The sequence below is a fragment of the Centroberyx gerrardi genome, chromosome 11, assembly GCF_048128805.1.
Source record: "Centroberyx gerrardi isolate f3 chromosome 11, fCenGer3.hap1.cur.20231027, whole genome shotgun sequence".
NCBI classification, from domain to species: Eukaryota; Metazoa; Chordata; class Actinopteri; order Beryciformes; family Berycidae; genus Centroberyx; species Centroberyx gerrardi.
Window position 1 is genome coordinate 25,321,013 of NC_136007.1, and position 27,440 is coordinate 25,348,452.

General features: G+C 40.3%; 1 protein-coding gene across 1 annotated transcript in view; it reads left to right on the top strand.

Moving 5' to 3' along the window:
• The window catches only part of igsf9bb (immunoglobulin superfamily, member 9Bb), a 111,709-nt gene that overhangs the window by 13,356 nt on the left and 70,913 nt on the right, over nucleotides 1-27,440 (top strand). The window contains exon 2 of the mRNA XM_071924514.2: nucleotides 15,539-15,730. Within this exon, the coding sequence (XP_071780615.2) occupies nucleotides 15,539-15,730 (192 nt within the window). The remainder of the gene's footprint in view (nucleotides 1-15,538; nucleotides 15,731-27,440) is intronic.

Here is a 27,440-nt window from a genome sequence, read left to right on the forward strand (position 1 = left end):
ATCCCTTAAACAGCCAGAGGCTTGAAGATGGCTGGTGGCCCCCATGCTCAAATGACAGAGCATCACGATGAAAGAGATTCTCTCTGCCTTTTCCTTTGTCACATCTTGATCGGACATTTGTTTATTGATTTGTGGTTGGCAAATACAAGTCATTTCTGATGAGGCAGATGGTGGCCAATCAGAGTGATAGCTCATATAGCTACAGAGGAAATTTTTAAGCAAGCGTTCCCTCTGCTTTTTGCCAAATGTCAACTGCTCGACGTAAAGGCTGACTCCCTTCAATTGTTTAAATGTCACTTTGGAAGTGGATTGCTACTAAATTATAGGTTTGAAGGCAGAACTATTGGCATGGCAACAGCAATTGCAGGTGATTGGTGTGTGTTGACAGATATGTTATCAGTGCAAGATCAGATATGACCAAACCATACCATTCAATACCATTCAACACCAACCCTGTGGAAAATTAAAATGCCTACACAGTTAAATAAATAACCCATCTAATCATGCGTTCAAATTTACCAAGATGTACAAAATTGGTTACACAACCATCAACAGTAAAAATTGGTTTGTGAACAGGTTTGTCAGATGGGTAGTACTTTTTTAATGAAGTACAGTTCACTCCTCCAAGAAGCACATCTGTCCCAGACTTTTGATTCATGAATCCAACTCAAGTATTTTTGCAGTGCAAATTTGTAGAACCTAAGTACAAATATCTTTCAGCCAGTGACTGTGTTAGTGATGCTATATGCTGTTAGTATGCTGTAGTTTTAGAAAAGACTGTTCACTGCTGTCTTATAATTTTCTTCTCTGTATAGAGTGGCAGCTATTGTAGAAAACCCCAAACATGCATCTATCCTGCATCTGTACTGCATGTCCTGCATCCAGATGTGTCCCTACATGCAGCACATTCAGTTATTAGTTACCAGCGGACAATCAAAAAAGGGAATGAGGAGGACCATGTAAAGGCCTCATAGGTGAAATCCAAGGTTTTTGGTTCTTTTGTCTTGAGCCAGTATCGAGTTTGCTCCTTCTAACATCTTTATCCCATGGAAGCATTACATCTTGCATGAGAGTACTGGATGCATTATCGATGCAGAGGAGGATATAAGGCTTAGAGATCAGCGGAGCTGCTGCACCTTAATCACACAGCACACATTCTCATCTGGAGCTCAGATTAACCTCTGCTGTTTCAGAGCAGAAGACATGCAACATGTAAGAGTTTGTGGAAGGGCCATAATGATGTTAAAGCGGAATATCAGTCAATTTAAGAATTCATGTTTTCTCTTGGACAATTCAATCAATATTTATAAACTTGAACAACTCTTGCCAAAACCCAGAAACCAGAGAACTAAAACTTGAACCTGTGTTGTAAGATGTAAATTTTGGAGGTGCTCTATAAAAAATGAATTGGGGAAAGAGGGTACGATGTTACTGAGAGAGAGCTCAGGAGGCTTTTCTGGGGATAAGTGTACCGTTTTGGGTTCAAAATTTAAAACAGTACTGTGTATAACAATAAAAATAAACATTCTGTCGGTCCAGAGGATCACTGGCCAATTCTCTGCATTTTCTATAGAGCAGCTACTGATTTCACATCTTACCATCACAGGTTTAAGTCTTAGTTTCCTGGTTTCTGGCTTTGGGAGAGACTTGTTAATTTCACAAATATTGATTGGGCTGTTCGATAATTTTGAGGAATGCAAATACATTAAAGCTGTCTCAGCTCAGCCCACTCTTGGCAGTTTAAGAGAAGCTGTCCTGATATAGCTTAATTTTGTTGTGTGTGTGTGTGTGTGTGTGTGTGTGAGAGAGAGTGTGTGAGAGTGTGTGTGTGTGTGTCTAAGTCTACTCAGGGCATTCAGTTCTTCATGGTGTGTGGGTTGCTGTTCCTGCAGAAAACTTACGATAATGATATCTTCCAGAACACAGTGTATAGGCAGGACTGTACGCTTACTTTTTTTGGCTGGTAGCACTGGTGCTAAGGTCAAAGATTTCTGTAGCACAAAGAAAAAGTTTGTAGCACACACATGAATACATTAATAATAAACATGTTTTATTCCTTTAATGGTAGTACTGCTCAGCATCTTCAAAGTTGTGAAATAATATGCCTGTATTGAAATATTCAATAGTTTGAGAAATATTTAATAGTCCAGTTCTTACATGTAAAGTAGGGCCACATTTGCTAACCCTGTATACCAAGGACCCATGGGTAGGTCTAGTGTTATGAACTTGTCTAGCTTAGACACTAGTTTTTCTGGTAATGTCATTGGACAATGCAAAAAAGAGTGTCCACATAAGTGTTGTGTCAAACGTGGTACATCTTAAGATAACTAATACTCAAGGGACAAATAAATCATAGCATGTACAATTACTTCAGTAAAACCTAGTTTGCGACTTTATACCTGGATGCTCTCTCTTTTTTTACAATGTGATTATTTCCAGCGTTTTTGAGCCTCCCCCGACACGCACTTTTTTGCTTTCCCTGGTAATGTAATTTGAAAAATGGTAAGTGTAAGACAGCTGTGGAACTGCCTGTTTTTTGCCTGGGGTTTAACAGTGCAGTTATTTTAACATTGTTTTAATTTAAGGGCAGGTATCACACTATTTTGACACTTTTTATTTGCAGCACTCACCTAAACTTTTGGTAAAATAAAAACTTACAGTACTCTTATTCACATGTTTGGTCTTCAGGTGGTAAAATAGGCTGCTGATGTTTTCTCCCCTGGCAATAACAGTCACGCTACAAAGCTCGCAGATGATAGTTTTCTGTTTTTATAACCAAACCACACCCACGTGATGGAGGGTGCTCCCTTTTTAGACACATTTTCTTCATCTTTGTTTTCGTTTGGCGGGAGATAAGGAGGTGTGTTTGTTTTACGTTCACTTTCACTTCCTTCAAGCTTTGTGTCTCCGCTTACATAAACAAACGCACACAGGCACTACTCGAAATGTGTTTTCACCAATTTTGAGACTGATGGAGGCATCAAACTTTACCCAATAAAACTGTGTCTTCCATAGGGGAAGAAAGTTTCTCCCTCGCTTCTTTTTATAACACTATGATAACACTACAGGCTTACATGTTATTAAGTATACTAATTTTTCACTGTCATTTTGAATTACGCTTCATTGAAGAGACAGACTATGTGATTGGCTTGATGCACAACTGGATTAGTCCACTTCTCTCAGGTGTTAAAGGAATGGAGACGCATTCAAGTCGATAATTTCATGTACCAAAAATCAATATCACCCCACGACAAGTAGCCTAGATAATGGAAAAGAGTAACTTGCCTGAGGAACTCTCACTGATGTTCACACTAATAATAAGAACCAGCAAAGCAACCTCTCGCACGCGACCGATTGGATTCACTTTTATGTTCGCACAATACATTTTTAATAGTAAAATGTGATATTATTGCACTGTACCTGCCCTGGTATAGGCACTATAGGGCAGCTAGATGAGGTGAGGGATCGGCAAATGAAGAAAATGTTAGCCAGCAACTTATAGTCCCATCAGAGATAATCAGTGCAAGCCTAAGGCCTGACCTGGTATTGTAGTCCAAGACTCAGTGATCTGTTTACTTCGTAGAGCTCACTATGTCATGGGAAGACATGGTAGATGAGGCATATGAAAGGAAGAAGCTTAGATACATTGATCTATCAGCTGAGGCTGAACAGCGAGGCTGGAAAGCCAAGTTATGACTTTTCGAAGTTGAGTGCTGTGGATTTGTAGCCACATCGACCAGTTTATTCAGGGATTCTTGGTCAGGGTTTACATCAGGCCATAAAGCCATCTTCAGAAGCAGACAAAAAGAGCAGCCAGTGGCTTTGGCTGAAAAGAGAGGACACCAGTTGAGCCCCAAAGGAAAAACAAATATGACTAAGATGGGAATTGCCCAGCTGACCCTTTAACCTATGATCGTTGGTACAATGTGGTTTCTGTACTGCTGATTGGGCTGTCTCCAGCTGGAATGGTCATCTGTTGCTGTTGAGATTGATGGTGAGGTTAGAAAATATTGGAAATATTGAAATATTGGATGGATGGATTGATGGAAATATGCAAAATGAAATTCAGTACGTAGGGTAGCCAAGAAAACTTGCAGGTTGCCAACCTTGTCCTGCTGGGGTTAAGTTATAAAATTAAAAGAAAAAAAGTCTCTGTGGAACGCTGACATGTCTGGAGTAGAGAAAACAAGCAGTCCTATTGCAGAGAGCACTGGGCACTGAGTGCTTTCCAGGAAGGGGCTGATAGCTGAATTTGGGGAGCTGTATGCAAAGACAAATCAATAAATGGAGTGTTGTCAGTGGTGCAGGGCACCCCACCACATAAACATTCTACTTTAGACAGTTTTACTGCTACAGGAACGCCTTATTATAGGCCTAGTGGTGGCTCACCTTGCCCTAAAGTGCACCAGAATTACTGGAAGCATAGGGAGGACGATGATTTCTCCCTTACCTTTTTTTATGACCAACACTCTGCTAGCTTGGAGCAGCACATGTCTTCTGCCACTTAAGGCCACACATGTCCCAGAAAGTGATAAATACAGGCCCAGACCTTCTCTCCAAGGGACCTCTACCAGGAGAATGGAGGCTACGTCTCAAATATGGGAGAGCTTTGGCAGGGCAGATGTAGATCTGTTCACCTCAAAGACAACACACACCGTCCTCTGTCCTTTATAGGAGCAAATGCTCTGGCAGTCTTGTGGCTACAGAGGTTGCTTCATGCATCTCCCTCAGCGGAGCAGATTCAGGCCACTAAGGAGAGAGGTCTGCAGAAAATTAACCATGATGTTCTTCTGTTACAGTTGTCCAGGAAGCCATGACAGTGTCTCCTGTTGTGCAGTGACTTTCTGACTTTGTCATAAGGGGAAATTAGCATCTTTATCAAGCACAAAAAATATTTTGCTATAGCAGCACCAAAAAGGTCCCATCCTTGGAAATTGTGGGATTACATTGATATTTTTAAAAGGAATTCTTAACAATCATAACATGAGAATGAAGACGTGGTTGGGATCCCTTGTGGTTTTCCCAACCCAGCCTTGTTTTGTAAGCTGAATTATTATTTTTTAGGTTATGGATAAAATCAGAATGATTATTTTGTGACATATTTAATCAGGGATTTAATCAGGGATACACACCATTATCCATAACCTAAAATGCTTAAATATGTCACAAAATAAAGGTTTCTGTCTGACATTTAGGTATAGGACAAAAAGCTGCAGCAGCTGTAGCTGCCATGTACTCATGTAGTACTGGATTTTGTGATGATTATTGCGATTAATAAATTGGTCATATAATTGAGGTATAGCAACAACCCCAAGCCACAATTTCTGTTTGCACAGTTTTGTACTTGTTTGATGCCATTTGGTTTGTAGGCAAGATATTTCCAAAGATGCTTTTTTGCTACTAAAACAATGTTTGTGGTTTTTTTTGGAGGACAGATTTGCCTTTCTGTCATCTGTGAGTCTGCCTATTCCTACCTGAGGCTTGGATCTAAAACATGCCAGCCAATCAGTCAGTATAAGCTATTTCTGATCTGAAGTTCAAGCACTGAGCTGCATATCTTCTGCACATCACTCTGTTCGGCTCAGCGTCTGCTATGCTCATGCATGCTTTCGTAATGTGGAACAGTGGATGGGAATAGAGATAAATAAGCCGTTCACTATGCCCTAAATGGTGGTGATTGGTCACAGCGCTCACTGTGAAAGACCAAGGAATGTAAATGCAAGAACGAGATGTGATACAGTAGCCATTCTAATGAAATGTAATTATTAAATTAAACATTTCACTATCGCTAAATTATACAATAAATTTCAGCTGTGAAATATCTTCTGCCTTAGGACAGTTTGGCTCCTATCTCCTATAACCAGAAGCTGGAAAGACAGCCTATCACATCCCGTATGGTAAAGATTAAAGTGAAAGCAATCAGGGTACTTTTTCAGGTTTATTATCAATAGCTTTACTATGATCTGAAGCTCATTTGGATGCAAAAGTTCAGACATTGCAGAAGTCCACAAAGTCAGTCTCAGTATTCAGCATTCAGTTTCAGTAGAGCACCTCCAGACTATTTGTTGGGAGAGATTACCTTTGGGAGAGGATTTTTCTTTCTGATGAAACTGTCCTCATCCATAAGAATGACATATAGTATGTTAATTCTTAAATTGAGAAGTATTTGCTCTTTACGTTTTATCACAACAACTGGTTTGCTTTTGCTCTCAGCCCCTGGCTTTATTCACTGCAGTGTAACATCCTGTAATGCACGCACAAGCCCTATCAGAGAACTAAACGTTATCTCACAATTCCCAGTAATTGTAGAGGTCAAACTGAATGAACTACCCATGTAATTTGACTCATCACAACACCGTTTACAGTTTCACACCAGTACCTCTTTATTATAATATAGCCTGCTGTATATTTTATTAAGAAGCTGAAATTGAATTGTCATGACAGTATCTAGGTAGCCTAAAATCCAGACAAATTGTGCTAACTTAAATTATATGTCTGCAAAACTGTTTTTAAAGCTGCACTAGGCAAGAGCAGAGCTGTAGATTGTCCAAATTAATTTCAGGTGTCTAATAGTCTGTTTGCTTAGTCCGATCCTGTGTGAGGTTGATACATGGTTTACTTTTTTCAAAATCGTTTTCATACTGCTCCAAAAAAGCTGACTACAATTTGTAAACAAAAGCCATGTGCTTGCAAATGTATTTGGTTCATTGGTCAGGAATTTAGCAGGTAAAAGGCAAAGCAAACCTACTTAAGGGACTTACACGGCAAAAATCTTGGAGCTGTGTATTGCAATTACACTGATGGTAGTGATCAGGGTCCGAACTTACCACCTGCCAAGCGACAAATGCCGGTTTAAATCTGTTTTTAGTGGTTAAATCAGTAATGACCACCTGCCACATTGGCTGGCGATAACTTTTGAACGCCTTGGTTATATTCAGTTCCGTTGCACTTCATGAAGAATTACAAAGTTGATCCATTGTGTAAGTGAGTGAGTTTTAAATTAACACATGGTACCTGATTCAATATATTAATTACTATTGAAAATGGGTAGGGTGACATATTTCTTGCTGTTCTTTTAAACAGCAGGGAGCCAGTGCTCCACTTAGAGAAAGCTAGACTCATCTACGATGGTTTAGCCTGCTGAGAAAAGTTTTTTTTCACCATCTCCACCTCTAAAAGCCACTATGAAGAGGAAATTTAAGTCTGAGGAGTGTGCAGGTTGCGGATGTCACATTACATGATTTTTGGGTAATGAAGTCCTTCAAACTTCCAAAAAAAATTAACACTTCCCTCCCCTTGCCACTTGCGGCAGCCAAAGTAAGTTGCCTTGTGCAGCTTTAACAAACCAGAGTAAAACAAAAATCTTTAGTTTTAATTACAGAGAAATCAGTTGTACAGAGACAGCTATAGATTTCCTTGTGAGCATTCCTGAACTTGAGTGGCTGCTCATCCACCCTTAGCCATCTGACCTTAATTTCAGCCAGTCGCCAGGAGGTAAGAGGCTCAAACCACAGTTCTTTGTCCTGTTCAAAGATACTAACCCATGGCAAAATCTAAGAAGCCTGCAACAGGTTCAAAAGTTGAAGCACCACACTTCCAAAAATCCCTTAATTTCTCCCTACATTTTGAGTTCGGTTAACTTATGAAATTTCTGAGAACAGGGTATGAAAGACTGCCCCATGTATTTTTTCTGATCTCTAAAATATCAGCCGAAAGGAAAGTATTTTATATTCATGAACTTCTCCGAATTCCTCTTGGGAGGAGATTTCTAATATGTGCCGCAATTAGCCTAAAACTGCGATGTACCCTTTAAACCCAGCCACAACATCAATAATCACCTGCAAGTGCAGTAATCAATGTCAGCAGTTAAACTCGTATGTAATTCTACTTTTGTGTTGTGTCTGTATTTTCTTAATTTTATGTTATAATGCTTTTATGATGTGTGTGTATGTATGTATTGTTTTGTTTCATGTCATTGTCATATCATTGGTAGGATAAAAGTCTTACTGCTTATTTTATCTTTGCCACTGGGCTGTCACATCAACACAACGGTCAGTGTGGCTCGAAGATAAGGCCCTTGCGCTATGACTTTGCCTATTTTCACCTATTCTTGTCTGAACCATCTGTTCTCTCTGGGTTTCCTGCAACCACAAAAGATGTCACAGGCAATGAATTTCAATTGTGGGACACTTCTGGTGGGCAAAGGAAGAAGGCAAAGGAGACTACAGGGCAAACCAGAGGGCAGAGGGCCATGGAGATACCATTAAAAGAACTGTCAGTAGCAATATCTGTAAAGGAGGAACCGTTTGCGGAGGCGTCAGACAGGTTAAGGTGAATTATCAGCAAACCTAAAAAATAAGCAGCTTTTTTGGGCGGCAAATGCTAATTGTCATGATTGCCACTGAAATATGCGCTGCCTCCGCTCCTTCGTAATTGCAGGTCTATCGGCATTAACACACAACTCGGTAGTTATTACTGTGGATACTTATAGGAGCATCCGAGCTGTCTACACTGTGGCAGCAGGGGAGAACATTAAAAAGAGTGAATTTTATTAAGGAATTTGCCAGGGCTCTGACGATGAGCATCAGTACCCCCAATAAAAGTAGGCCATGGAGAAGGGCAGGATTAATGGACGTCCTAATATTGAGTGCATATTTTGTTGACAGCAACACCACAGTGCTGGCTGACCTGAAGTCCTTGTTTAAAAGTTGTCAGAAGTCACCTTGACCAGTGGCTTCGGCTGGTTGCATGGACGAACAACCAATGGAAACCACATACAAGGTTAAAGGCCTTTGAAAGTCAACCTATGTAATTCTCATGTGCTAATCTGATAAATTAATTTAAAAAAGTCAGGCTATCAGGATTGTTCTCGTTAAATCCATTTGCTCAAATAATTCGACCAAATTTCACAACACCTCAATATGAGTTAAGGCTACTACCATCATAACCTATAGCTGTGGCTTCACTTCACAGGCGATGCAGGAGGGCTCAGACGCAGCACACACTCAGGAACGATCTCCTTTGAATTCCAAATGATGAGGGATGTTCGTTTGAGGGTATGAGAGCAGAATTAGGTCAACTCTCCCACACCCTTTGGTGTAGCATTAGATTTTCAAGCCACGCTGCTATATTAGGGGGTCATAGCAGAAGCCGACAAACACAGATGAGCAATGCAATTAGCCTAAGCATATAGGCAAAATAATTTCACTTTTCGGCCGTTGCTTTCTATTTTCCTCCCCATTTAAACTGATCTGTCTAACACACAAGCCGGCTTTCACAATTCATTTTCAACTGCTCTTTCCAAATGGATTCCCTCTCCCTTCAAGGGGTAATTGCACAATGAATATAGTTCCTATGGCTTTGCAGATTTTGCTTTATTGATTTAAAACTACTGTACTTGCCTTTGATCTCAAGTGGGGGAATATAAGCTCTTAATGGCTTCTTTCTTGTAATGCTTTTTGGGTTAGGAGGCATATTTGATGCTGTTTTTAATTCCCCCTTTGGCCTTACAAATGCAGACATTTTTTTGGTTGTGCTCAATCATCTAATTAATAGTCAGTCGTTTAGATTAAATACCACTTTATTTTAGGAAATGACGTCATGTTTTAAAATACCAGCTTGGATCGAGTTTTAGTGCTTTGAATCCAAGCTGACGGTATACAGTAGTTCCCAAATTGCATTGGACTATCACTGTGCTATTTTGAAGTATAAAATATTTGCATTTAAAGAAAAATTAGAGTACAACCAGGTGAAATTAGAATGCAGGGTTTGGTGCTCTGGTGCCATACAAATGTCAGCATTTCAGCCACTGCTAATGCTAATGGCAGGGGTGTCAAACCATGATTCTTCAAATTTTGTGCAAATACATCAAACATCAATCATCAATCATTATTGTTGAATTATGTTCTCAGATGATTTGTCCAATAATTACACACTTGGTCCTATGACTTAGCTACCTTAAGAGTGAAAAAACAGGAATTGAGCTATAACTAATTTCACATTTTGCCACTTCAAGAGGTTTTATAATGCAGTGACTGCTTGTCTGTATAGCTACCACCCCAAGATCTGTGTAGTTCAGAGGCCTAGGAAGTGACAGTCAGAGCCTGAATGGTTAATGGGGAGCGCCGGGACAAATCCTTCTCACTGGTCTAGTCAGTGTTTGGGCACAAACTCTTGTAATGGTTTTTCCAAATTGATCAAGTTACCTTGCTGCAAACACTGGCCAGGCTGCCGGAGGTGTGTGTGCGTGCCTCCCCTTTTTGTTTGGCAGTTGCAGGTACAGCAGATGTGTGGTGAGCAAAGTGTAGCTCAAAGAAGAAGTGCAATTTACAATGTTCTGGCCATTTACTGTATATTACATGCCCCCAATGTGTTGTAGACCCCCTTGACTTATTGGGCTGGCAAAATTATTAATGCCTCCATTAGTTACACTTTCAGAGGGCTTTTATTTTTATTACTGCCACAATATGAGTTCAACTTTGGAATAAGATACAGTAAGACTACGAAGTGCAGGTGCAAGAATAATCAGCTGTGCGATAATGCATTGACCTTGCTAAGTCATCAATAATTTATGTTGTATTGTGTAAAAATCTCATTTATTTTTCATTTTTGTTGGCACTTAGCAAAGTTTGCCAGTTGTCACTGCTTGGGAAGTGCCAGGGACAAGCCAAGGGACCAGCTTAGACAGGATAGGTGGAAGCTGTATTATATTCAATGTTATAAGTGCCAACACAGTCCCGGCTGGAATAAAATGTTAGAATGGGTTGTGTATTTATGCGTCATATGTGTATTGTTCATTTATTGCATCACGCCAAATTATCATGCATGGTTTCATTTGTCACCTTGAATAAGTAGGTTATAGAAATGTACTGTTTTATGAGCAAGGCTGCAACATGAAAGTGAGTCCCGCTCCGGCTGGGTAACAGCTGTCTTAAAGTTGATTGTAGTAAGGAATTACAACATGAAATGGAACAGTAATGGGGAAGAAACAAATGGTCTCTTTAATTGACTTCAGAGGGCAGAGGGTGAACTTTTCAGTAGGTTTTTTTGTCCAGTTTCCTCATTGACTTCCATAGTAAAATTAGAGAAGACTGTGCACCTTCTGTACTTTCATAAATACTGATGGAAGGAAAATAGTTTATCTTTAAGACCCCAGGACCGGAAATCAGATGTCATCCATAAATCACATAGGTTTTTAAGTCATACTGTGCTGGAGCATGCTCAAGCAGAATACACCCTAAACACGCTAAAATCCCATTAAGATGCATTAAGGAACCTGGTATAAGTCTTCTTGTAAAATGAGAACAATTTTGAGAAGAGAATATATTCCAAATGTCTTACCTAAGGATGAAGAATGAATCATTTATGTTATGAAATATTTTGCCGTTGAGGCAGTAATCCACGTGAGTAAAGGAGGTGAATACTTTGGCAAACTAGATGTTTCTGTTATTGGAATTTTGTACTTTAACATAAATTTCCTGACTTTCCACACCACTTTGATAGGAAAGACTGCTTTGCATAGATAGGCCAAAAATCCCAAAGAAAATTGAAACCAATTTTTGCAGCAAGTCAAGGTGGGTGAATACTTTATGTAACCACTGTATGTGACGCAGGTGGCAGCCTCTACATAACATGATATCCCTTCTACTCTACTTACTCCTATGTCGATCATACATACCCTCCAAGCCCCTCCCCCCAGCCACCAACCGGCAGCCTCGGCGGTGTGTGCACCTCAGTGGTTGTACCTTGTGATGGTGCCTCTCCCCTGGGTCTTTCTTTGTAAATGAGCTAAACCCTTATGGGGCAGAGGATGAGCATATTACCTCTCCTCTCTCTTTCTCTCTCTCTCCCTCTCATCTGTATAAACAGTGAAGTCATACCTTCCAAGGGGCCTGTTTTTGTGCTTTCTGCGATGATGTCACCAGCAGCCAATCAACACGTAGTGCTGCTTGAGGTGGTGTGTGCGTGTCTATGTGTGTGTGTGTGAGAGCGAAGGGGGGGGGTTCACTACTGGGAAAAGCACTACTGCTCCGTTATTATCTCTGGTTCTGCCAGCAAGCATGAGAGCACACATGCCCGTCAAATCACGAATCCACAGGCTTTTTCTGATCCGAACAACCTCTTAGCAATGTAAGAAGGGAATATATATATAGCACATCACGGTGTTATATACTGTATGTCGCTTGCAAATTATAGGCCTGTGCTGGTGATGATGAATACACAGATTTGCCATTTTGTGCATAGTGTTTTACAAGATTACTGCAGTGTTACACTGAAATGCTTCTGGATGTGTGCTGTACCTCAGCCCAGGATTTGGGGGAACACTGCTCTCCGATGGCTTTCTGCTATTTGTTGATGTACACTTCACTCTGTATGAAGGTGTTTTCATTCTATTCATCTGACATTTATAATTAGGCATAATAGATAAGATAACTATCCTCTGTTTAGTGAAAAACTAAGATAATTAAGTTCTTTCATTTTGACCTCAATTCAAGGTGACTGTTGAGGCTTTTCGTGCCTTCATACAGCAGCCTCAATATGCATTTGAAAGCTCAAGCTGTCAACTCAAGATGGATAATTTGGGTTTGGGTAACACTACTGAGAATTTATGGCTGGTCTTGAAAGGATGGTGAAGTATTACAGCGATGTAATTTGTTAGGTCTGCTCTACAAAACTGCATGTTCTGGTAGGCTAATTGCAGAGTGGAAAAATATCAAGTGTCAGCATTGAAGCTCAGCGAAGTATCACTCTTTACAAAGATGAATATTTGGGTTTCTATCAAGCTGTCTGTATTTTCCTGCCCCATCCCTCACTACTGCTTGCAGCACCGCTGCTTGCAACAAATGGGACAGTGGAAGATAGCCTACAAATATCACTGCCTCACTTTCTCATATTCCTCTTGATCTTTCTTGTGTGCTTCATTTTCCTCTTGCTACTTGTCCTGGCTTGGAACTACTTGCAGGCCATGGTATATGTTGCTTTCATCATCCCCTTTTATGTCCTGACTGAAGAAAAAATCTGGTGAAAAAAATCTGGCCTTTCAGATGCCTTTATACACAGTTGATCTCTTGAAGTTCATGTACAACAAATATAGGATTATTGAGTGTGCCTGTGTGTCCCAATGTGGCTGAATGCCACACTGAGAATTGTTATAGGAACATTTCCATTCATTACATTTGTCCATCCATTTCTGTTAGCTGTCAGATCATGGATGATAACATTTGCTATTTTTCCAGTTTTCAAATGATGGATTATATGAATGTTATGATGCATAATGTAGTCCAGACTTTTATCTTGCCAGCTACCTGACATTCTAACTGTCCAGTATAAGTATACTGTATCTACTGTACTGGAATTAGAATTAGCAGTGTGTCTCAGCTGGTGGGTTGCAACCCAAAGGTCGGTCAGAGATTGACTTTGATAGCGTTGCAGCGTGCCTAGTGAAAATATCCTTCTTTTTGCAATAGGTGCCAATACATGAACCAATTTAAACAGTGTTTCCCATACAGTGTTAATATTTGGGAGGCCCGCCCAGGTAAATTAACAGCCCGTCATTTCAGATGTTGTGATGCATGAAGCAGGTGGTTCTCGCCAGTATAGTTTTCAAACAATCAAGATTTAATGCTGCCAAGGCAAGCGCCAAAAGCGTTTTAGTGAACTACAATTACCATAATTCATTGCAACTATGACGCAGCACATCTGTGCTCCTTCGAGTCGCGGTCTGTCTGTGCCGACATAAACTGAATGGAAAGACGGTTTGAAACATTGATAATCAGATGAAAGTGTAATAGTCAGTTAATGTTGCAATGTCATTAGCTTATGCTAGACTAAGAGACTTTAGTGCCTGAAAAAATATGAGTTACTGGGCTTGCTAAAGGAAACGTCAATAACAAGTCGTCAATAATCCCTCTGACGCCACCGATTAAAACAAGCAACCTCAAAAAGCCTCATAATGACTGCTTGGAATCACAGAAAACTGTCACAGAAAACTCCTCACACCTGGTACGCTTAGTCACTTGTGGACCTACACCAAAATTAGTGATTTGTCCCAGCCCTAGACCTGGAGGTATGACGAATTTTGAACACAAACTAGGAAAAAGTGCCTGTTACTATTAATTTTTACTAATGAGATGTAAGGCACACAGTAGGCCATCATCTCTATGCAGACAAACCCAGCGCTCCCCTGCTTCCCTACAGGCCACAGAGGGACAAGCAGTGAGTACATCTGATTAGCCGTATCGACTGGTAAAATGCTACCACACCGGGTTTCCGCTCATAAAGGCAAGCTACACAGTAATTAGCCTGGGATCGATGTGTCGGTCCAACAGCTATCCCACAGACACACAGTTTCAATGGGATTGGTTTATCACTGAACTAATAGAGTGAATTCCTTTTACAAAAGGTTAAAGGTGTGCATACATACTGAAGTATTACTGAACATCATTGCATTACTGTGGCATTACCTCTTTAAAAGCTTTTGTCTACCCACATTATCTTGGGCGAATGAGCTGAAAAAGATTCTATCAAGACAAATCACATTCAGTTGTCTGCGAGTGCCGTTAATCTTTCTTTTCCCAACCCATTGGCCTTGGCTCCATATTGAATTTGTCACTGGCAGACTTTGCCACTCTGAGTGATGATACTTGTAGCTCATGGTTGTGTCATCACACACAAACACTCACTCACTGTGTGAAGCTGTTGTTTTTCTAGCGACCCTTTTGCAGTATTTTTTCTAAGCTGAACCATCTTTAAGGCGTATGGTGGCATTTCAGTGGAACTGGTGAAATCGTCCTACCAGAGACCTAAAGTGTTTATGATAGCCTGAAGGTTAGACAGGCATGCTTGTGAATGGAAGGGCGAGGGTCGGAACCCCAACGCCGGCTCAAAAAATATGGAGAAGGGAAGTTCAAAAGAGACAGTCTCTCCTCCCTCAACAACTAGACTACTGTCAAGAGCAAGGCACTTAAGTCCTAACTGCTCCAGTGGAGCTGCTCACTGGACAGCAGTAGAAGACTGTGGTTGTACTGGTAGTAATTCTACTATACCCTACAGTAATAATAAAACAAAAGTAAACAGTAATTTCCCCTCCATATTCACTCTACTTACTCTCTCTTAATAAAATCCCTCCTGTGTGTCTCCTCAACTCTTATTCTGTTTCTTTACTAGCACTCATTCTTACATGATTGTTCTATGGTCACAGGAATATTGTAAGGGCACTAAGGCCTTGACCGCACTCTGTTTTGTGGTTACTTGTAATGGTGATGATCTAGGAATTGAAGCTTATTCTAAGGTTGCCCTCAATTTAAATCTCTCTGGATAAGAGCATCAGCTAAATGTAAACGTAAAATGTAAATGTAATTCTGTGAATTGTGTGCCCCAGGACGATGCTGTGAAATAGCAGTTGTACTCCGTCAACAAACCCTAAGTAAATAATATGCTGAGACATGTCTTTAGTTTAGTGGACACTTAACATCGTTACCTTGTGGCCCAGATTTCCATTGGTATTTCTCAGCCTGACCGCTCCGTACCGTTACCCCAGGTGCCCACGGAGTGCGAGAGGAGCCCCAGTTTGTGACGGCACGTGCAGGAGAGAACGTCATCCTGGGATGCGACGTGTCCCACCCCCTGAACGGCCAGCCCTACGTGGTGGAGTGGTTCAAGTATGGCATGCCCATCCCCTTCTTCATCAACTTCCGCTTCTACCCTCCTCACGTGGACCCGGAATACGCCGGTAAGATGGAGAATGCAATCTCATTCAGGCCGCTCCCTTAAATATTCCTTTCTTTCTTGAGACAACCTATCTGTTTTATTTACCATATGAAATTACTGCAGTTCTAAACGGTTGGAAAGGTAATGTCATGACACTATTGGAATCAATGTGTTACATTAAGGAGAAAGGAATGTGATGTTTTCTGTCCAAAATTATCACATTATAACTTTTTCAATATTTTATTGGTCAGTAAAAACAATCACATATTTAGTGGCCCTTTGGGGGAAAGTACATGAAGTAGTTAAAATCAGTGTTCAGCTAAACCTTTTGTAAGATTTGTCTTTGAATACCTTATAATTTTCCCCTTATCACAATGAAAATCACACATTCTTTTAAGGATTTTTTTTTCAGTGCTTAACATGATTTGTAGGCATACATTCAAAGAGATCGATGTATTCCAGTTAATGTATTCAAAGAGGAAAAACTTCCCCGTCTTGCGATCCGCAGCTCCATGTTGATTCACACATCTGTCTCTGCCCAAAGATAATGTGCTGGCCTGATGACCAAAGTGGGTCAGCCAATGTCTATACTTCTTGATTCATGGAATCAGTTTTTTGCAAGTCTTGGAGTGACACTCTTTCCACTTTCTGTTTGCTTTATCCTCTTTGGTGAAAGGGATCCAAACAAAGATGTTTGCACACATTAATTCTGGACGGTATACCGTATATATACTTTTTTTGTCAATCATATATCAATGGTGTGCTTACCAATGTAGACTGTTATCAATATGTTTAGTGACTAATTTAGACAGCTACAATGCGCTGACGTTTCCTTCTTCCACCTTAGATTGTTTTCTGTGTTATGCTCAAGGTGAGGTTTGCTGGGGGGATGAAGGGGATTTTCCCTCCTCTGCTTTTGTTTTTCCTTCCACTGATCATTAAATTTTAGAGATAATCATAGGCGGTTTGCCATAAGGCATAGGTAGGCAATTGCTTGGGGCCTTGTCTGCCAAAGGGCCTTGCGAATTTTTTTTTTTATAAATTCCACCTGTTCTAAATGAATGCGCATTCATGAGAATTGGGAATTTGCATAATTGACGCCCCAATAATGCCATATAAGGTTAGGGGTCCGGCCCATATGTCGGGAAGCTTCATTCATAAAAATGACACGGAAGACTAAGGAGAAGTCTACCAGCTCTGAGACCGAAGTATCAGAAATAAGTCAACCAAAGCATATAATATTTAATATAATTCAATAGTGGAATCAAAGGCCCTGCTAAAGCCAAGGAATGGGAAAAAATAACTTGTGCTGTTAATGCAGTGTTGTCTGTTGTGCGTTCCCTTACAAAAATCAACTATAGGCCTAGTATTCCTATACTACATTTTAGATGAATACTAATATCCCAACAAATCTATAATTCCCTATAGGAATATTATAGTGATACTACAGAAGATGAAAATACCATGATATGGTCACTATAAACTAGTGAGTATCACAGACACTCTAAGTCCCTATCGGAGTATTATAGGAATATTATAGGACTATAATGATTTGTCGTTAGGGCACCGTCACAGAAATAAAAAAAGAAATGGCTTGACATGAAATTAGATGCAAAAAGCAAGACGATCCATGACTGCAACAGGAGGGGGCCAAGAGGAATTCTCCGTTACAAAGACAGATGAAAGAATAGGCCTATACCTGCCATAATTGGCGATGTGGCTGCGTCAGGTGTTCAGCAGAGGATGTTGCCCTGGACAGCGACTTGCAAGCTGCTGCAGCATGTGATGATGTAGGCTTATGCATGACTCTAATGGTAAGACCTAAAGCCATTTCTCTTTTTAAAATTTAGATTCACTTGCACTTACCCACATTAACGTTATCAACTGGAGTAAAATAGCTTAAATCAGATTCATCTCCCTCTATAATGTATTTTCCCCAATACAATCTAACCTTGCCTTTGTCTGACCTGACTACTTATCAAATAACCTGACAATTATTAGTGTTTTTTGTTTTGTCTTTGTATTGAGCGCACTTATAGGCTACTATGTATGGATATTTATGAGATTGCTATTTTTCCTGTGACTATAACCACTGTAGTTAATCTCAACATGATTATACATTACAGTGTCATTTATATATTCAAACTCAAAATTTCTTCAGAGTGACAGAGATACAATCTATTAGTCAACAACAAAGTTTTTTTTTTGTTTTGGAGAACGGCAGGTTGATTGTACGTGACTCGTACAGGTCTGGACCACTCATAGATTTTGTTCGTACCTAAGAGAAAATTCTAAATTGGTGAATGCGGCAAGTTCTCTTAAATCGCTCGTACGAGTGATTTAAGAACGAATCTGTTAGTACGAGTGGTTCTTGCATGATGCACATTGTTCGTAATATCTCACTAGGACATTTTTCATAGCACCTCGGCCCAGTTATCAATTCTCATATGTACAAGAGCCAATGTATTGTTCCGTAGTATAGTATCCCTTTCTGCTTCCCTCATCTTGTTCTCCACACCTAGCGGTCGCGGTGCTGTGCATCAGATGAAGAGCTCTGAGTGTGTGTGTGTGTGTGTGTGTGTGTGACAGAAGGTCATTTGAAGTTCTTCAGTTAGAACAGTTAGAATTCTCATTTGGGTCTGTCCTTTAGTTCTGTGGCTTTTTTAACTGAAAAGAGCTGCCTCCAAATAGTTTTTGTTCACTAGCTATGATTGCGTTAAGCAAAATGGAGAAGGGCCTCACACATTGGTCTTTGCCTGGGGCCTCCAAATCACTAAAACCGCCCCTGGGGATAATCCCACCTTCTGGTATGTGTTTATCATGCATTCATTCTGCCATCGCAAATTAAATAAATGAATTTCCCCAATGTAAAAATGCCGCAAGTATGAGTAATGAGAGGACGCCGCAAGTAATATTTTTGTATATTAGTTTTGGATAACCCAAAGAGTTTTACTTCCTTTCTTCTTTTACTTCCTAGGGCAATATAATTTCAGTTACAGTAATAATTTAAAGGATAATTATAAGGATAATTCTGGTTATTTTCAACCTGGGCCTTATTTTCCTAGTTTTTGTCATCATGATTGGTTTATGTTAAAAATTTTGTCACTTACTTGACTGTGCAGCTTGACATAGCTTCAGTTCCCTGGTACCGCTGCTCTCCAATACACACTCCGGGGCCAAAGGAAGCTCCAACAGTTGAACCCCAAAATTCAAAAATAAAAATTTCAAGCTGAAGCAATGAAATCCTGTTGTTTCTTCTGATATGACCTGAACAGGGCAGAAGACCAGCAGCAAGACAAGTAAACAAGGAAGTGTGTGGGCGATGCAAAAAAAGTATCAAATGGACTATTGTTACTGAAATGTCATTCAATCGCAGCTATTTAAAGATATGTGTAACTGCAGTGTGAGTGTTATTGTGTTGAACAGACGTGTTTTATTCGCTTTATGGGTTCAACGGAACTTTCTTTGGCCCTTGAGTGTGTATTGGACAGCAGTGTTCCTGACAAGTAAATGATGAATTTTGAACAAAATCAATCAAACTATGAAAAACTAGGAAAATAAGAATTATAACCATGAATAACCAGAATTATCCTTTAATGACAATAACAATTTCAGTTCCATCTTACACTTTGCTCCATGTAGGCTTTTAGTAATTTCCACCAATCGCCATCACACAAATACCCCAGCTTTAGAAGGGTTGGCAGGTATCACCATGTTACCTGAATGGCTAATGGAAAATAATGACAAAAAAGGTCTTTACACATATCCTGTCAGACGGTAGCTACCACAAAAACATGAGCACAGTGATGGGTCAAAGAAAGCATATGATTTGACAACATAAATATAACATCATTGTCTTCCTCAGTTCTAAACTCAATTCACACTGACAACAGTTAGCCCTGGGTTTACTGGATTTTCTGGGGATAATCCCAAGAAATTGGGGCTAATTCTGCTGCAGAACAGGCTCAGATAACCTGCGGCTTGAATTTGGGGACAAGCCACTTTGGAGTTAGCCTGTGTTAAATGCTTGTTAGCTCAGAGTTTAGAGCCAAGGTAGCCCAGGGCTAATGGGGCAGTTAGCTTTTGACCTTGGCTCTGCCATGCTTTCTCCAGTTACCTTGTATGTTGTTGGATGTGTTGTTTATATGTCATGTGCCTGTGTACCACTTTCTCTATAATCTGGTGCTCGAATGCTGTGATTATAAGGTATTTTTGGATATAATATGTACAGTATACTGTATGTGATTGATAGGACTAAAATGCTGATTATTTTCTTAGACAGTTTTGTGTCAAGTTTGGTATCACCAAAGGCCCAGGGTAACAGATGACAGTTTGCCACTGTTTTCAAGTTTGTTCTGTAGAAATACTTTTTTCAACTTCGATGAATCAATCTCAATCTCTAAAAATGTAATTAATGTATAGCAGGGATCTTGTCTTATAGTGTCTTCTGCCTTATCCCCTTGTGTAAAATACACCCTGTAGAAAATTCAACAAATGGCACACTGCCATTGCTGTTTCTCCAAAAGCCTGTAGAAATAAACTGCACAAATTAGGGTCCAAGCCATGAAAGGTATTTTGCAATAAAATTTAACAATATCTGATAACATTCAAATCTTGTAAAAACGCTCTTATTCCAATTAGAGGCAATATACCATTAACATGCTAGTCTCTAGTAGTCAATATCTGTTAAGCAGCCACTTGATTGATTGGCTGCAGTCTGCATCAGATAAGGGAAAAGGTTTCTTTTAAAAGTGTCCTTTACACCTCTTATCCCAAGTGCCTGCTGCAGCAAGAAGAAAAATAGTCTCACTGACTAGGAGATTGTGGTAAAAATACAGAAGCTTAGTACAATCTTTTAGCATCTGCACACACTTTGTCTTCCCCTGATTTGATCAGTGAGCACCAAAACCTGCCGGGAAAGCCAGCTCACTCTGGGGAGCTATGGTTAGGGTTACAGGTTGACAGCCACAACAAAAGAGAGCAGTAGATTACATATGTAACCCAGATTCCCTGATGAAGGGAACAAGCAAACCACTAAGTCTGGGAAGGTACCATGAACCATCAACAAAACTTATATATATATATAGTAGAGACAGGATGGTTACACCCTGAGACCTCAAAGTTAGGACAACATGTTTATTTCATGATTTATTTTAACTTACAAGTGTGATTAGTTGGGGTTGTCTGCTAATCTGACAGTCCACTTGTATCATTTGAATAGTTGCAAATCCATTTGTTGCAGCTTGATGTATTACTGGCGAGCTTCACCCCTCAGCTTTAGGGATGTTTTTGCAAATTCACTATTGATTTGGATACTTGAGTTAGGCCCATGAGTACAGTAAGATCCATGCCCATTGCAACCCACAGACGAAGCTGAGCAGATGCTCTAGCTTCCTCTGAGACACTGTTTAATTCTAGTAAATTATGTTTTCTATCAATCAAACATTGGCAGATAAGATACAAGTTAGTCATCTGTGACACGATATAAAGGCATTAAATATCATCATTTCTATAGCTTTAGATATAATTACATGAAGATATGATATGAATGATGTCTATTTTCATCTGATATACACACAATACTCAATGAATAAGGAGAATAAGGATCAGAGACTTTTTATGGAGTCCACCCCATCTTTCTCTTTGTGCTGCTTTAAGATTCCATTTGCACTCACAACCTGCTACATTTTACATTTGCCAGTTCTAAGTGAGACAGCACTGGCTTTAAGCTTGAGCCAGTTATTCCCTGCAGTACAACAGGCTAAGAGGCAGCTCTTTGTTTCAATTTGCACCACTGGAATTTCCAAAGTTCTATTGCCAACTGACACCAACCTCCCAGTGCGGTTCAGTGTAACCGTGATATTGCATCATGGAATGAAGTTAGAGGTTAAGGTCAAGGCTGCTGGGCTAATTTGCGCCCCCATCTATATAATGACTTACATTGTGCGCACTTTAGATTGGGTTGATGTCTGGGGCTGATGTGTCGAGCCAACCACAGGGGCACTGTTTCCTAGATACCCGTCTGCCCTTGGTCTCAACCAACTCTTTGTCTCTTTTTTTTGAGAGGGAGGAAGAGGGAGAGAACGTCAGTGGGAGGAAAAGAGGCAGACAAAGGAAATGGAAAATTAATATGAAAAAGAGTTGCGGGGGAGAGGTGGGGAGAAAGTGATAGCCAGGCAGGAAGAGAGCAAGGGAAATTGAAGATGAATGTGGAAATGCAGGGAGAGAGAAAGAAAGAAATATGCTGCAGGAAGAGGGCCCAGATTACATTGCCAAGTTTCTCCTATCATCACGTAGGATCTCCAGGCTGGGCCAAAAGAATGGTGACATTTTAAAACGACCTGCCCCTGCAGACATTCCCCAAAGCTCGTAAATCTGCTTTGCCATTCTTCTGTCAAAGTTATGCGGAAGGCTTTGGGCTCAGATTGCTTTATAGAATAGAAACAATTGCGCTTCATCGTGTATTTTATCTTTCATACTTCAATTAAAAGTGAAGTATAGGGTATGCAAACTATATCATGAGCAACGCCTTTGAGGAGCATCCCCGCTATCATGGAAAGTCAACTCAAGAGCAAAAGCAACTTGATTGGAAGTCAAACATTTTGGACCCAAGGCGAGTCCTCTTATGTTATCACAGTTAATGCCAATCATGAGGAGTGGAGCGCTGTGACAGATCGCCATTTGTTGACAGCGGGAAGTTGATAGAAGAGACGAGAAGTGGGGTTAGGCTGATTGAATGCAACTAGATTGGAGGAACAGCTGGACTTGTGTCATAGTTAGTTTAGTGAAGAAAGTCCTGCTGACTGCTGCTATTTCTGCCTTAGGCATAATGTACTGTTCACTTACCACAGCGCTCTATGGGCACGACTCAGACCGGGCAATGTTATGCATCGGAACTGTGAATAAAACAGGGATTTAAATGAGGATACCACTCACTTTAAGAATTCTCCTATGCTCTTCCTGTGATCTATTTTTGTAGACTCACCAAATCACAGGTGGTGGCCATGGAGTAATGGTAAATATATGTAAATATTAGGGATTTGTATAAGTCCATTTTCTCACGGTCGATTATTCAGTGTGCAGTCTAAACGAATGTTCAAATATTTTGTGTATGCTTGAAATTTACAAAGGCTAAAGCAGATTACGACTAAAACAATCACATCACTTTCTGTTCTCTGCAGTACTGATTGGTTGCATATATTTAGCAATTATGTTGGCAATGAGGGCAGCTTGCACAAATGTTGTCATGCTAGTTTGGCTAGGTCTATCACTTATACAAATAGCTGGATGCCTTTTGAGATGAGCAAAGTTGGAACAAAGTTATCGTACCTCCACAACAGCAATCTGTTGTGGAGGTATGATAACTTTGTTCCATTTACCTTTCATTGAACAAGATTGCCCTTGACTTTCATGAAGCTTGCCCACGCTGGGCTTTTGTGTGGCTTTGATAATGACATAATTGCTACCGAAAGCAGTTACCAGAGAATGAGTACAAAAGACGTCAAAAGAGAGCGTGAAGTTTTTTTTTAAATGGCCACAGAAGCCCTCTAGTGGTTCCTACTCAGCTGTTTGATCTCTACATTAGTTAGTTAGTTCCAATTTGTTAACATTATTTTAATGACGTAGCTCAATATTTAAAAAAACACGTTAACAGCTAAATCATTAAAGTCGACATTGATTCCCATGGACGAATAATCAAATATTTGTTTTTTATGACCCATCCCTAGTGTATATGCACAGCTGAATGTTATGCATACAAAATTTGTCTTGAGACTGACGGAGTGGAGATTATTTTATGTGTGCAGGACTTTCTTCCATATATTTTGTATGACAAAATAAATCTGATCCAGGAAATGTACCCTGATCCCCAGAAAATAATCCTGGATACTGTTACAGTCATCTTTTCCCTGTTTTCGTTTTGTTATGAAGTTGACAGTACTGTTAAGGGTCAGGATATGTTCTTCTCTCATTTCACTATTGCAAACCATAGTAAATGCTCAGTAATACAGTCCATGTTGTCCTAGGTAATGGAAGCAACACTTAAAAAGCTGAAATTCAGTGAAATTATGTGGCAGCCAGTAACCACCAGTGTTAGACTTGTTACTTGTAAACTAATACATTACTACTTGCTACTCATTTCAAAAGTAATGTTATTACTTCACATGGGAGCAGTAATTTTTTACATTACTTTTCCGGTAAACCCCCCAGAATAGGAGATTGCAACTTCAGCAAGTCAAGTCAAGTTTATTTGCATAGCCCTTATTCACAGTTACATGGGGCGCTATCTCACTGATGGTATAATCCTCAAGTAGTCAATCAGCGCCTTCTGCAGTATACAGTAGGGGGTACAGTCAGTTTGGACATACACAGTACAACAAAGGCTTGATCAAAATCCTACAGTCACTTACTGTTGAATACATCCCTACCAGCACTGCTGCCAAGAAGAACAATCAGCATAACTCAACTTTAAATGATCAGGGAAACCAAATTACATTGATGGCCAATGTTGTCATCCTATTCAAATCAAAGTAAAGGGATTAGAAATGCTTCCTCTCAGAGAAAGTCAACTTTTCTGCCATTTCTCATCTAATTATGAGGAAAACAAATCGGGTGATGATGGTGGCATAGTTTTTGAATTATTCAACTTAGATTTGATATTTAGAGGGCGGTGATATCAAAGTTACAACTTATTTTTGGATTGTAATTTTATTACCAAAATTTAAATAGTTATTTGTTACACTTGTTACTGGGAAAAGTAATAATATTACAGTAATACATTACTGAGCAACATTTAACCACCCAACTCTGGTTGGGGGCCCCTGAAAAATTGGGGCTCTTCCCCAGAGCATTTATGTGTGTAACCACGGAGATAACCATGCCAGTGAATTGTGTGTAATTAAAATCTTTAAAAAGAAATTTGTCTGCAGGGCTTAACAACAACGTGGCATATTGTCACTGCCCCACAGAGTATAAGAGGGAAAGAATGGGCCTAATTGGCCAATTCTATCAAGAGACATTCATTGAGTGAAATTATGAATTATGAATAAGGAAGGACTACAAATAACTGTGACTTAAGCTCCACAGTGGCTTCCCCTTTCTTGCTGTAGTTTCAACAGATAATCTGTATGGGCTGGATTGCATCGTAATGACATCATCCATGCCTGCAATCCAAAAGGCTGCTAGAAAGACGGTTTTGATGAGAATACACTCTGCTCAGCTCTGTAAGCCATCTGCATGACAGCTTCATTCTCTTCTAAATGGACCAAGTGTGTTACGGCGGGGTTTCCCTTAAAGCAGTTCCATTATGTAGTCAGCCCGGTCTGTTGTCCTGTGCATTTGAAGCGTGTAACACTTTGTGAGTAACAAATTAAGACAGAGAAGAAAAGTATGTGGCAAATCCTGTACTACACCATACAGAATTAGACCAAAGCCAGCGGAAGCTTTGTGAGACATTGTGTGTGAAATGAGAGGGATCCGCAAAGCTTGTTATTCACAACTAGAAGACAATACATGCAAAACTGATACACAAATTACTTTGAAGTGCGTTTGTGTTCAACTTTTTTTTTTTTTTTTCTCAAGCATTTGGTCATGCAGTGGTGTGCTACTAACCATATTAGCATTAGGAGGGGTCTTCTCAACAGATTCAGGGGGCAGATTAGACAGATCAAATAAAATCAGATAGTTGTGAATGGGGGTTAGCTGGTCAAGAACCTAATTAGGATGCAGATTTGAGGGGACTCCCAAGGGGGAACTGGAGGGTGAACAGTAGGGGAAATGATGAAGTACAATGAGGCAACACATAGATGGAGGGTGAATAGAATATTATGTGGAACACAGAGAGGCTGCAATTATATCGATGATGGGGCCTTCCCTTTGCCCTCGCTTTTGTCAAATGATATCTTGGCTGAGAGACATCATGCTGGACAGAGGCCCTGCTTTTGGCATCATACTGTATGGCACTCGGCCTTCTGTGGGGTAGCAAATGTTTTCTTATTTTCCTTTTATGTAACAACTGCCACAAGGAGAAGGTAAGATCATCTAGTGGGCAATGCAGGAAGTTTAGGGATAGTTTATGTACCAGAGCTCCAAAGTGAGACTATTTTGGTTGTAAATGCACCCAAAATTGAAATGATACAACCTGGAAATTTAATTTGGGCGCACTGGTGTGTCTACAAATAATTGTTGTGGTGCGACGTGAATAACTTCTTTAGATCGACCATGGCAACTCCTCTCCTCAAACACCAACCTAATTTTATTTACCTCAAAGCTGTTTTTCAGTCGGCTCAAATTAAATCCCCTTCTTGAGGCCTCCTCTCACAAGTTTTCCACAAGCGCCATACATTGGTCCTCCATTTAAGCTGCAGTGTGTTGTTACTGTAGTTACAAGATATCTTTGATTGACAAGTTTGTCCAGTTACACACCATGGCCTGTCATTGATTATTATGCACAGAGCAAAGTGCAGAGAATTATATGCAAAGGAGAAAGAATTTGTTTCCACATTAGGGCTCTCCAGCACTTTGCACAAATTGTCCAACATGCACACTGCACACCTCTTCAAACTATTCTAAATGCACACAGTCTGAAGGGATTTTGAGTGGCTTCAGTCAAGTTTGAAATTCGCAAAATTCACAAAAACTCTTCTTGGAGACTTCTGTGTAGTTCCAAGGTTGTAGTGCACAATGAGAGGTGCATGTGTAAAAATGAAGCGCTGCCATGCTACTTACAGTAAGTGAAGGTGGGAATTGTGCCCTTTGTGTACACAGACACGCTCATGCATGATTTCCCATGATTTCTTTGGCATATGCACATGAACACATCAGCTCAAGAGGAGTGTCTAGTAAACTGGACAGACTGTTTACACTCAGACACACAGAGAAATGCAATAGGAAAATAAACAGGTATGAACAAATGCAGGAGCAGTTAGGGATCCATATACACATAGACACACATGCTCATGTGCACACGCTCAGTCACCATGCTCCCTCTCTCTCTCTCTCTCTCTCTCTCTCTCTCTCTCTCTCTCTCTCTGTTCCTTCCAGTCAGCCAAGAGTGTAGACAGACATGGTTGGAAGCTGGACAAATATAATCTGATATATAAATAGCCCGACCAGGACACATGCACACACACACGCACGCACGTACACACACACGCACGCACGTACACACACATGCACACATACACAGGCTAGGGAACAAACATTTTTTTGACTCTCTACCTTAACTCACCGAGACAGCCGGCAATGCAGCTGATATATTTACCTGGTGTGTCGTGGCGCAGAAGGGATTTAGGAAGCCAAACAAAAAATTAGTCAGGAATACTCACTAAGTGGAGAGTATAGGGGAGAGGGGGGGGATTAATGAGGGATAGCCGGGCTTTGATAATGCTGACGTTTTGAGCTGGCGTGTGCTCCCTGAAAGCCCTTTGTTTAGCCCATATTGCCAGCCGCCATCTGTTATGATCCAGTTGCCAGATTGCCTGGAGCAACATCATCAATCCCCCTCTTTCAGCTTTTGATCTGTAAAAGTAAAAAGCAGCTATTCCTGACTCTGTACTCACCAAGTCAAAACGCAGTATCTGTTATAATGGATTGTGACTCCCGAATGACCCCGAGGGTTCTCTGTTGTCATGTTGGCCACTTCCTACTCCTCACAGGGAGTAATGACCTCTCCTTGCCTCAGTGCATCTCCAAAATAGACCGCCACACACATGGCTGTGGAGGAGAGGACAACC